General features: G+C 44.1%; 1 protein-coding gene across 1 annotated transcript in view; it reads right to left on the bottom strand.

The window, feature by feature from the left end:
* LOC144822741 (uncharacterized) overlaps positions 1 to 13,704 on the bottom strand; it is a 2,085,503-nt gene that overhangs the window by 788,029 nt on the left and 1,283,770 nt on the right. The window contains exon 84 of the mRNA XM_078680596.1: positions 2,672 to 2,871. Coding sequence (XP_078536722.1) covers positions 2,672 to 2,871 — 200 coding nt within the window. The remainder of the gene's footprint in view (positions 1 to 2,671; positions 2,872 to 13,704) is intronic.

Genomic DNA, 13,704 nt, shown 5'->3' on the forward strand with positions numbered 1-13,704 from the left:
TAGTTTCATTTTTTTACGGAGTCATCACAAGGAGGGAGCAAGTGGTCCGGTACGTCGGCCTGCAGAGACAACTACTTTTTCATATTGACTTATTGCTGGTATCGAAGGGACTAACATTTGACATCTGTGAAGCTGTCGGTTCTTAACTGTAATCCATGTAGAAAAAGTAAAGTGCAGGCTTTATTTCATCGAATTTTAGAATGTAATTATGATCTAACAGTGGTTTTAATCTGTAAGACTCTTTTTGGTGCAACTGACGGCTGAATGATTTTAAATCTTGTTAAAGTCTTGGCTGCTATCAACAGGGTAGAAAATGGTAATGGTTTTAATTAACTAAACGATACAATTTTTTACACATTTCTTAAATGATGATCCAATTGTGTCTTTGCTGAGTAGACTTGTCAGAACTGATACAGACCTTTCTAATTCAGGAGCTGAAGAGCATTAAAATGTCCTAAGGTTGGATTGGGTACTGTAGACCCACTTTATTAGCACAAGATGAATACTGAATATGCCTGCATCTACCACTATGGGCAATGATCGATTCATTTTCTTTTATATATCTGTAATGATATATAGTCTCTTCAGGAGCTGTCGTTTCTGACAGGTGGATCCAGCCATTTTTGCCCATCATGTCATTAATCGCCATCATGTCTTAACTGGTGTGATGTCACATCTACAACAAGTTATTTAAGCATTCCATGAGTGCATACTCAAATTGTGAATACATTGAAGAAACTTCAGTTTTTGAATAGACGGGGTAGTCTTCTCGTGCAGAATCAATAATTACTCCTTTTCCATGAATGTTTGTACTAACCTGGCAGTTAGTACAACTAACTAAGGGGGCATTGAAAGCACTCGAGGAAGCCCACAATTGGAAACTCCACTTGTGATACCTGTAAGGATTTACTGCTACACATGTGAGAATGAGTCAGCCTACTACCCTGTGAATCACCTCACGTTTACCAGTGAAAAAACCACTCCCAACTATCAGCCAAAATGAGGGCATCAAGACACAAGAAGTGCTGCAGGGAGCCAAGGGACAAGCGACTCCATCTGAATTATGGTTACAACACTCAGGAATAGTTCTATGGAGTGAAGCTACAGATGATAGTTAGCGAGGTTTCCATACAGGAAACGACATAGTTAGATACAACAATGCTCTTCAATAACAGATTAAATCAACATTACACACTTAGGGCGTAGAATGTTAATTCCTACTGCATCACTAATGCACATTTTCAAGGATGTATGACATTACAACGCATGCATTTACATCGCATGCCTTTACAACGTAAGTATTACAACACAGTCCATTACAACGCATAGTGCTTTGGGGTGCTGGATAGTGAATAGTTTAATTTACTATTCCAACTCCAGTCCCTGTGGACACTAGGGAAGGTTATTGGATAGTAAATTAACCTATTCCCTATCCTAGAGCGCCCCCAGAGCAATGCGTTGTAATAGTTTGCGTTGTAATGGTTGCGTTGTAAAGGCTCTGCGATATAAAAGTTGCGTTGTAAGTGTTGTTCACCCTTCCGCATACTGCATAAGACTGGTGGGGCCCTCAAATACGAGCCTGAGGTCTGCTGCTGCGTTGTTGCCGTGTGTGCAATACTCTACAACATTGCTACCAAGCGCAGGATACCTGTTGAGATATCTGGCAGTGAGTCGGAAGGGGACAACCGCCCACCTCCACATGCGCGTCATGCACGCGGGGAAAATCCTGCTGAAGGACACAGACGCCGCAACCAAATCCCTAATAACTTTTTCTAGTCCACCCACTCCCCTCACCCAACACTGCACTCATGCATGACAAATGTAATAATGACATGAGTCGGATTTACGTTCAACCATAAATTCTTATTGTTCATTCACAATAATGTGGTTTTCCTTTTGTCCATGAGTGCACATGGGAACAGTATTGCTTCATACGTCCCCATGATGGGGTAGAGGGCTTGCTTGCAGATTCTGCATGGCCCTGCAGGCAGAGTGTAAATTGTCAATGGCGCCTCCGTTCAGACGCACCCAGTCGCCTCTCGCTGTCCTCATTTGCAGTGTTGGCCCGTGATGCTGCAGTGGGCCTGCTGCTGCGGCGGCGTTCTGTCACCGGCGGCAAGGACATGCTGCTGTGGCTTGACGTGCCCTCGCTGACATCATCACCACCCCCTGGTGCAACATGGGCAGTTGGCTGCATACTGAGTACAGCTGCTGTCACCTGATCTAGTGCCCTTGCAACGTCCTGGCAACACTGAACCATTTGTACCTGCATTGCAAGGGACCGGCGGGAAAGCAGAGATGTTGCGTTGCCGATGATATGATTTGACCTGGTGTAGGCTGACAGGCGGGTCAGCAGCTGGCGGTGGCGCCGCCGGGTGATGTCCTGCTGAGAGACAAGGATCTGATTGTTCACTCGCACAGCTGCGGTCAGCTGTCCAACATGCTGCGCGGTATTGGTGAGCTGCAGATGTATGGCAGCCAGGTGACACGCCTGCGTCAGGTGTACCTCAAGCATGCGGCGTTCAATTGCTAGGCCAGGATCACGTGCATGGACAGCCCTGCCTGCGCGTGTTGAGATGTCACGCAGCTGGCGCGACAGTCCGCTGGACTGTGACCTGATGGCGGCTGAGCGTCTCGTCTGCCTCCTGGCAGCTGGTGGGGTGGCCTGTACCACTGCGGTGGGTGTCAGTGGGGGTGGTTGCTGGGCACCTGTGGCTGCAGGGTTGGCCCTGCCCACATGGGGGCGTGGTGGTGGTACTGCTGCAGGTGGCTGAGATGTTCCTGGTTCAGGTTGGCCCTCAACCTCGGTGTCCTCCTGGTACTCATCAATATGTAGGGCCTCGCTATCGGTGCTGGCCTGTTCTGCTGCACCTGTGATGTAAATGGGTGCATGATTAATGATATGTAGCTTGCACATGAGATGTTGCTACATGCATGCAGGCCTGCTGTCCCTGACTGGCTTTTGGAATTACTTTGAATTTACAGGTCTGCCTGTGTTGGGCTATCTGGGAATGTTTATTACACTACAACTCCCACAATGCAATAGGGCATTTCAGGTGTGCATGGCCTGCATTACTGGAGTTGTCAATTTGCTAGCTCAGGGGTCATGGGCATTGTGAGCGGACGGGCTCGCAGTCGCATGGCATTTATCTTTGGATTGTTGGGTGGGTCGGGACGAGTCCAGCTGGGTGACCCCCACGCAGGCTTCAGGAGTCAGGGTGTCCTCCACGAGGTCCTCCAGTGGGGTGTTGGGTGTGGCAGTGGGGTCTCCTCCACCGGTGGCAAGTCGCTCCCCCAGCCGCTCCGTAATTCGCTCCTTGGCCCGCCCTCTGAGGTCGTAAAACCTCTTTTTCAATTTGTCAATTGACCGCTGGGTCACCCCGACCGAATTTACCTTGGCACGGATGCGCAGCCAGATGCGGCGCTTGTCAGCCTCTGGCACCCTCCTGGAGTCCTTGCCAAACAGGCGTGCATGGTCCTTACAGACCCCCTTAAATAGGTACTCAAGTTCTTATTCAGAGAACTTAATTTTCCTCTTCCTCTCATGGCCACTGCTCCCTGCTGCTTCCTGTGACATTTTGGAGGTTGTGGATGTCCTGCTGTGCTGCTGAAATTTCACTGTTGTGGAGCTCTTCACAGTCCTGCTTCCACTTTCAGGCTCAGTGGTCTGAATGAGGGAGGGAACAGCCTACTTCCTGGTTGTGATGTCATCATTGGGCTCGAAATGCGACTTCCCGTTTTTGCGATCTCGCAATGAGCGAGATCGCAAATTGCGATTTCGGTAATTGCGAAATCGCAATTTCAACCAAGAATTCGGCCGAATCTGAGAATATTATGCGATTGGGGCTAAATCGCAATCGGCAATTGCGGCCGATTGCGATTCACATTTTTTGCGCGTATTTCTTCATGAATGCCATTCTGCGAATTCTAAATCGCGATTCGGTAAATTTTGCAATTTAGAATTTGCAGAATGTTGCATTGACGAATCTGGCTGTAAGTCCTCTGCTGTTCAATATATATATGGCCCCTCTTGTATCTTCGATCTCTAACTATGGGATCGAAATTACGTTGTACGCCGACGATACCCAATTGATCCTTTCCCTGGACAAGACCACTTCTAATGTAGAGGGAAACTTTAAAATCTGTCTGACTGCTGTGCTGCAACGGATGAGGGAAAACCATCTCTGCTGCAATGCCAACAAGACAGAAATCTTATCAATTGGCAAAGATAATCCCTTTCATCCAAAGGATTGGTGGCCAGACGACACCATAGCACCGCTATCAACGGTGGAAGTGGCCAAAAATGTAGGCATGTGGTTTGACTCTGCCCTTTTTTTCAAGCCCCATGTTTTGAAATTGACCGGGACCTGTTTTGGATTTATAAAAACTTTGAGAAAGTTTTTTAATTTGATTCCTCTAGTGGCTCAGAAGACTGTAGCAGTGGCCCTCATATTATCGAGACCGGACTACTGCAATAGCCTCCTTGCAGGAACCAACAAAACTGTCCTGAGGAGACTACTGGTGGTCCAGAACGCAGAGGCCAGACTGGTATTGGGACTACCACGCAGGGTGTCGGCTTCAGCTGCATTGACGACCCTCCACTGGCTTCCGGTCCATAAAAGGGTCCTGTTCAAACTTCTACTAATAACGTTTAGGGCCCATCGTCACCTAGGTCCAGGATATCTCTCAGCAAGATTTAGGCCTCATACCACCGTAAGAACACTAAGGTCCACCACTGCCAATTTGTTTAGTGTGCCAGCATTCAGATCAGCGACTGTCATAGGAGCAAAAGCCTGGAACCGTATGCCCCGGGAGCTTAGAGCTATTGAACTAGAGAGGCAGTTTAGAAAACTGTTAAAGACGTGGATATTTGGTCTATCAGATGCTTGGTGCCAAAAGCTAATTTAGGCTTATGTCATCCACCTGATCTGTTGTTGTCTATAGCGCCAGGAGACTCCGTCAGGAGTGGCAGTTCGCGCTTTGCAAAACCCCCTTTCATTTCATTTCATTTAATTTCATTTCACTCTGTGTGCAAAATGCCATTTTTGGGAGTACCATTAAAAAAATCTTCTGACACAGAATCCTAATTTCCGAAGGACCATTGATGCAAATGTTTGGTTCACAGCTGAAGTACACATCAGACTAAGAAACCTAATGCCTGGTGGACTATAAATAAGCACAACTTGGCTCCCACTGGTGCACGCTTAGGACGTGACTTCCTGTCTGTGCTGTACAACCAATGCAATGTTTAGGTGTACACCTGCATGGCTTCTTCGCGTTTTGTGTAGTAGGTGCAAACATTGGGTGTACATATTGACACTGACCTTTGATGTAGAGTTGGTGCACGCCTACGCCTGGTTGCCCAATCTTGATAGAAATGTCACCCTCTAGTTATAACATGTAGGTGTATATGCCTAGTTTACATGGTAAGGTACATTACCATTGGGGCACACTTATACCCATGTGTGACATATGCAGATGTCATGGCTATTTGGTGTACGCAGCGACACACTTGGCTATAACCTGTGTCGACAATTAGTGTTACATTCAAATGAGCATCATGACGTTGTTCTCCATGTACAATGGGTATTTTATCTAATTGCTGATAAACTATATTGCTTTAACTATATATATGGGTATAAATAAGGATGAACGCGCGTGAACTGTAATGATGCTAAAATAATGCAATTAAGCGCTGTGCACGGCATGGACATGTGTGGTGCACATACAGATGCCACTGGAGTACAGAGCTAATGGCATATGGTTTTAGAAACATTTTCCCTTCGTAGTGTCTGTTCAAACGTTGGCCGATGGTCTGTGCTCGAATGTCATTACCGTCTCGTGGCTGCTCGGGGACCGGTGAAGGCAGTTGCTCAGTCCACTTCAGTACGACTGCTGTCAGAAATTGACAGCACATTGAACAGAGTGGGCTGAAATGGCAATGACTGTATGAGCTTCAACACTTTCTTTCTGGGAGGCCCACCCCAGCATACTTCGTTTTATTCTTGCTGACCGTGTGTAGATTTACTGGTGGTGCATGCATTTGAGGCATTTTTAATTTACTTTACTATTATGCCACCTGACCTAAATGCACCACGCACTGATACTGGGTGGCAAGGCGTGTTTAAGAAGACTGCGTAAAGAATCCAGTGGCACATGAGACTGATTTGATATTACGACTTGATATGAGTGGTATAATAGAGTATCTTGAGTTGGTATTTTTATCAATCAGAGTGATTACTCATGGAGTTGCTTAAAATACTGACCAGAGGTCCAGCTTTGGGAAAACCTAGACGTTTTTGAAGAATTGCTCAAAAGCTATTAAAATTGAGAGGAAGGCCAGGGGAAAGTTGCCACCAGAATACGAATTGGTTAGATAGGTAATGTTGACACTAAAAATAAGTTAAGTTGGCAACTGTGATTGTGACATTATAGGAAACCACACGTTTGAAAAACAATGTCTTGCTTTTATGGAGTTCGTAATAAAAAAAAAACCAGAAAAACCTCATTGCAGTGCTACAAACAAAATAGTAAATGATAAATTTCTATATTCAATGTTTTTACAAGACATACAATTAAATGCTTGTTGATTCATCATAATTTTGAGATACGTTAGTCCCTTACACATGGCAATCCATGGTGTCCAGGGGACGCGGAATGATACACCAAAGCCTGTAACTGTATATGACGAGAGTAATTCTCTTTTGGTTGTGACATGATGCTAACTTCCTTGGGCTTTGGCATTCGGAGATCTGCATCAGTCTTGCTAACTGAGACATTGTGATGACAATTCTCTGTGCACAAACAAGAGGCGTGGGCACCAGGTTCAATGTCAGGACATCCTGAAGCTAGAGTGGGGGGTTTCGCCCTAGCTGCATAAGCTACAGCAAGCTCTCATGGGCAGATGAAGAACAAGCCTTTGCAATGCAATATTTCTCGCATTATTAAAGTTTGAGCTATTGGTGTTGTATTATTTAGCAATGCCAATAGCTCAAACTTTAATAATGCGAGACCTATTGCATTGCAAATGCTTGTTTCACTGGTAAACGTGAGGTGATTCACAGGGTAGTAGGCTGACTCATTCTCACAGGTGTAGCAGTAAATCCTTACAGGTATCGCAAGTGGAGTTTCCAATTGTGGGCTTTCTCGAGTGCTTTCAATGCCCCTAGTGCCAGGTTAGTACAACCATTCATGGAAAAGGAGTAATTATTGATTCTGCATGAGTAGACTACCCCATCTATTCAAAAACTGTAGTTTCTTCCATGTATTCACAATTTGAGTATGCACTCAAGGAATGCCTAAATAACTTGTTGTAGACGTGACATTACAGAAGTCAAGACATGATGGCGATTAATGACCCACCTGTCAGAACTGACAGCTCCTGAAGAGACTTTATAACAATTTCATATATATAAAACGAATGAATCGATCATTGCCCATAGTGGTAGATGCAGGCATATTCAGTATTTATCTTGTGCTAATAAAGTAGGTCTACAGTACCCAATCCCACCTTAGGACATTTTAATGCTCTTCAGCTCCTGAATTAGAAAGGTCTGTATCAGTTCTGACAAGTCTATTCAGCAAAGCCACAATTGGATCATCATTTAAGAAATGTAAAAGGTAGAGCAGGGGAGCAAACTGCCTGACTTCGCCAGTACTCCCAAAGCATTCTGGTAAATGAAGTTCTCAATACTGATCCTAATCTCAAGCAATCAAGTGTTTGCATCATCCATCACAAATAATGTGGGTGTAAGAAGTTACATAGAAATGCAGTTTTTTAGCCCCATCTTTTTTGTACAGCCTATGCAATTAGGGGCACAAAACATACAGTTACACTTGCTAAGAATTTGCATTTAAAAGGGCCAACATACCTACAGACACTCATTTTCTCAAGTGCAACAAACACACTGGCACCTTTACACACAGACCAACAAATGTAACTTGCTTGTTGGTTTTGTATAATTTAACATTTTTAACATTGAAGATCAAGAAGGTGTTGAATAGAATATTTTAATGTAATGTGTTGATATATTGTGTATTATGATTGATACTTATTTTGTTAATAATCATGATTGAATGTTATGACGCAACCTATGAAACATGGCGAACAGGAGTTTTCGTACCTATGAGATAAAATTGTGGTACTGAATTTGCAAAAATTTTGGTATTTATTTATGGTGATTGCTCTCAGGCTCAGATATTTGTACATCACACTGCGAGGAGAAACGGCGATCCCCAGGTTCTGTGTGAGCTGAGCTTGCAGAATGAGGTTTTACAGGATCATCAAGGAACAGATTGCAGTTTCGACACATGAGATGGACCACAGTCGAATGTTGTTTTTGAGAACAATATGGTGAACATGGTGTGAAAACCACTCTTGTATGCCATAGCAATGTCGCCCACTCCTGAAAAATGTGGCTCTTGATATCCTTAGTCCTCTTGTCATGGTTACTGGTAGGACACCCTACCTCCCAAAGCGATCATGACATGGGCTGTAATGTAGAAGCAAGTGGATTGTGACTCTTGTTTACAGAGCTTACCATCACTGTAATGATACAATTTATGAAGAAAGCATTTGAGCAGGTTACAGACTGAGGAATGAAGGTGACGTCAATGAGGTGAAGCCGGTCCTTTATATCATGGCTGTGGGACACAGACACACCCCATTTAGTGCCTGCAAGCAGTTTGCTTGTCAAAAGACTGATTTGTGTAGTTAAGGAATGGTTGCACTGAATAGTGGTGAATACAGCATCTTGTCATGAAACTTGCAAAACATAGAGGGGAATATTAACCACTACCAATGGGGTTAGAGACTAATTCATTTTTGTGGCATTTAAAGGGACCATGCCAAGAACCAAAATGTCACTGCACATATTGGGCAGGTTCATGAAGCTCATGGAAGCAGTTAAACAACAGGAGGTGTATGACACCATTACAATGGCAGGCAGAAAGTGAAGCTTACACTCTGTAATTTGGGTGAATTTATAGGTGGGTAAATCACCAGCCCTTAGACAATCATGGAGTTAGTATGGCGCATGTTTTGGAGGACAGGGGGTTCTGGGGTGGAACTTGCTTGAATAGAGTCAATGGCATGGGAAGGCAAGTACCACTCCCACTACCTGGAAGTGTAGCTGAAAGGTCCAAGAATGTCCCCACAAACAGAATTCACAGATAACTAGAAGGTCTCAAAATAATATTTATTGGTAGGTCGGCAAGCATGCACTCCAGCTTCCTAACTGTATTTTTCTCTTTTTTTGAGGAGGGAGATGTGTTGTAATTGTGTAAACAAAACTGTGGATTATCTGTAGCCAGGAAAGGAAGTTTGGATGAGGCCTCACGTTGTGTGTGGGGGCTGGAGAGTCAGTTAATGACTGGTTCTGTGGTGTTCTGTTCATGTCTAATTCAAGAATTCTTTCAGTATCCTAGGGTCTGAACTTTTTGTTAGTTCATCCATAGCTTATAAAACAATGCGTCAGCCCATCCATGGATTCAATATATTTAATGTACTTATAAATTATTTTACCAGTTAATGCTTAGTACATGTCCCAAGAGCATCAGAGTGCTTTACATAGTGCATAAGCACTACGAATACTATCAAGACAAAATAATAAGTTATTACAGGCAACACAAATAGGGAACATTTTTTCTTGCATAACAAGCTAGACTCTATACAGAAGATCTAAGTAATTCAATAATAGAACCATTCCCCGAAGGCAGTCAGGCAACAACAAGAAGGATGACTTTAAGCGAGTTGGGAGAATACATTTTTGGAATATTTCTAAGAATGCAATTACTATACTCAATACAGGAGATGACTAGAGATTTAGCAACATCTGTGAGATCTTGCTCTGAAATAAAGTGTTTTATCCCATGGATGAATATCAGCGTACAGTTGATGTTTGTTAGCAGTAAGGTTAATATGTTTGTGGAGGTGCAAGGTGCAAATTGAGAGACTTAGAGCATCCGGTGGTGATCTGTATTCATTATGGGATAATCGTGGAATCCAAGGAGGTTGGGACCGGGTTAGAGATTAGGTACCTTGCGATGTAATAAAATCTGTTATTTTGGGGGTTAAATTTAGACCTGCATTAATATAAGCAGTGAAATGACACTAAAGTACAATAAGATAATTAACATGTGAAGCCTTAATGAAAAGACCTTTGACACATAGACATAAAAAGCATAGACATATAATGATATAAAAAGAAACTAGCAATAATGTATTTGAGCTGTTACCATTAGTCCTCACTGAGATTAATAAAGCCTCATACTGCCCATCGCAACCACTTAAGAGGAACCCTATTATTAAAGCAGTGGCACACACGCACCACTATCCCACCTTCAGCTCTTTGGAGAACAACACCTTCCACTGCACACTACCTAGGGTTGCAGGGTAGATTATTTCACACTATTGCATCTGCAGTGCCAGTTGAGGATGTGGGTGGAGCCAATAGAGTAAGAGGGTGGAGCCTTTGGAGGAAGTATGTGGGGTTGGGGTAGGTGGGTGTGGCCTCCTAAAAACTGTTTGATCCCTTGCACTTAATATTTTACAAATTAAGCACTGTCTGCAATGTGGTGCCAACCCATTTCTCTGCTCTTGGAAGTGAGTATAAAGTGCTGCATCTGCCAGACCCAACGCATTGACACCGTCGCACTGATCAGAACTGACGCATCGCCGTACTTGCGGGCACTAAATCGATGCATAATGCTTGGAACCAATGCATCGCCTCTGGAACCGCCACTTCAGAACTGACACATCGCCGCCACTGAGTGGAGAAGATGGGTGCATCATCTCTACAGTGTGGAGAAACCCAGTACATCACATTTGGAAAAGCCACACCTTGGAACCAGTGTATCAGTCACAGAACTAACACATCACCGCCATTGCGTGGAGTAGTTTGGCGCATCACCTCAAATGCTTGGGGATCACAGATGCATTGCTCTGCTTCACCCCACATCTCGTTGCTTGCGACAATGATAAAGGATCTTGTGCCCTGCGTGGTTCTATTATCTGGCCCACATTCCATCGTGATCAGCATGATCTCTTGACTTTGTACCAGTCCAGCGCAACCATTTAACTCTTTAAGCGCTTACTGCTTCTAAGTGCTATTTTTGCATTTAATCTTTAAAAATTGGTATATCCACTTCTACTTATTGGATCTGTGTTATTATGGTCTTGTTTTATGTACGCAATTATTCTCTATTTTTCTAAACTGGTGAGGAGTCTTCTTGTGGTGTTTTCATTATGCTACTGTTTGATGTGCTGCACAAATACTTTACACTTAGCCTCCTCAGTTAGGTCTGACTGCTCTGAGTCAAGTTACCAAAGGGTGAGCACAGGTTAATTTGTGGTGTGTTTGTGCCCTACCCTGACAAGGATTGCGGATCCTGCTTGGACCGGTGCGTACCTCTGCCAACTAGAAACCCAATTTCTAACATTTGGGAAATACCTATACCCAAACAGCAAAATTGTATTTTGCCTCTGAAAATCCTTGTACCACACTAGCTGAATAACACTAAGAAATATAGATTTATGTGTGTTTAAAGTAAGGAAGATTCTCGTTCACATGATCACCGTATTCAACTCAGCTACCACGGCACCCACAAATTACAAGGGAAATCCCAGTCACACTGATCAGTAGTAACAAAAGTCAAGCATACCACAATATTCACAGTCATCCAGTGTACGCTGGATCAAAGCGGCTTGGCAGCAGATTTGCACATGTTAGAAACCTGGCGGATGACGGTTTGTTGTGTCTAGCATGTAGCTGTAAGACGTGAGGTTGTTTATGGCTAAATTGCTTACATGAAGATATGTGCAACCAAAGAATGTACATAAAAGAGAATAAAAGAAAAATATCTTTGCACAAGTATTACTTTTCTCACAAGTGGTGTGATTTTTAAGGGCTACTTTATTATAGTCTTGTCACACCTGCGGGCAACAGGATGTTCAGGTTTGCACTATTAACAAGACTGTGTATTATTGGAAATTAAATAACACACAGAGATCATACATGGTTTTGTGTCACGATCACCTCTTCTGTGTAATGGAATCAAATAGCTTAGGTTATCTAAATAAGCGTAGCCTTTTCCAACATTGAGATGAGATATATTGGTATGGTAATGAGCTCATCCCTGGGTCCCCATATCCAGCTTGGAAAAGGTGAAAGCAAGAAAATATCTCCATCCATGGAAAGGCAATAGACTGAAATATAATCCACAGGTCCAAATGTGAACTGAGGGGCCTCTAGGGATGCCGCATTTATGCCTAGCGCCAGCCCGTGTGTTGGGTAAACTCCTGGAAACGCCCTGGACAATGGGTTGAAAGTTCCCAGGAGTGACCCCATCCACTTTTACAGTACTCACTGTGTTTTCTTTCTTCCTGTAAACTATCCCACAGTGCCCTTCTTTACTTAAATACAACATGGCAGAACCGTTCTTCCCTGGCCAGAATTCCTTGTACCCACCCATAGGTGTGGTTATGATAATTGGCAAATGCTCCCTTGTGTTCTCTCCGAACTGGTTCTGGCCCACAGTCTCTTTGGGGGAGATTCTCCTCTTCATGTACATGTGCCGTTATGGGGTAACTCTGGCATCAGCTTATGTGGTGAGATGCTGAACTGGGAGCTGTGGTATTCTGCCGGCATCTACAGCCAACAAGTGCTTGAGCAAAGTGCCTTCAAACCGTTCGTGATGCTCCGCGAGGAATTCGGTCTCCCACCCTATCAGTCATGGCGGTATTTGCAGCTGTAGCAATGCCTCGCTTGACACTACGGTACATGGCCCTAGGTTCTTCAGCCGAGTCCTAAAATCTCCTACCTCAAGGCGCGGGGTCACTCTTGAGGGCCAATGTCTGGCTTCTATAGCCTCTTGAGTCATCATCTATTCTCCCTGCTCCTCCTAAATAACCTCCATACCAGATAGCAAGCCAGACTTCAGACAGAATAAGAAACGGATGATTGGCCGGACATCTGAAGACACTGGACCGTGGGGCCCTTGAGGCGTTGTTGAAGTTCTGTCTTTTAAGTCCCAGACCTGGTACTATGTTACACTACCGACTGTCCTGGACCTTGTGACCTTACCCTGGTCATGGCCCTTGAGGGTGTTTTTTCACTTTCACTTTTTCTACCTCTACCATAACCTCTGAGTCTCACTTTTCCATTCACTACTCCCACCTATCATCCACTTGCCCATACGTGTGTGTGAGTGTGGGCCCCCTGCTCACCTTCAATCTCTCCTTCTTCTGTCCTGTTCTCCCTATTGCTACCCCTCTCCATATTGAACATCATGTGTCAATGCGGACCCATGCGTTGTCCCTGGAACTGTCCTTCCTGGAGTCCAGAGTGCCCTAGGGAAAAATTGCATGCTATGCATCTAGTGCTGGGTTTATTTTGCACTGTATGATTGTGTCATGTATAAAGTGCCTTGTTCCCCAGCCCATTCTCTTACCCATTGCTTTGTTTTGATCCTTCAATTAATAATTGTAAAACAAAAAAACACTTCTGGGGCAGCCTTTCCCCTAGCCCCACTAGGTTTGGAGCCAAGCTGACTAGGCAGACAAAGAGAGGTATGCCTATGTCTGAGGTAAATCTACCAGTGACAGGGTGAGAACTCTTTGGAGCAGTGGGGCTGGATTAATTTTCAGAGTGGTGGTGCTGTCATCATAGTTACATCACTAAAGTCATAGGGATTGTGAAAAATCAG

Source organism: Lissotriton helveticus, chromosome 3_1, assembly GCF_964261635.1.
Source record: "Lissotriton helveticus chromosome 3_1, aLisHel1.1, whole genome shotgun sequence".
NCBI lineage: Eukaryota > Metazoa > Chordata > Amphibia > Caudata > Salamandridae > Lissotriton > Lissotriton helveticus.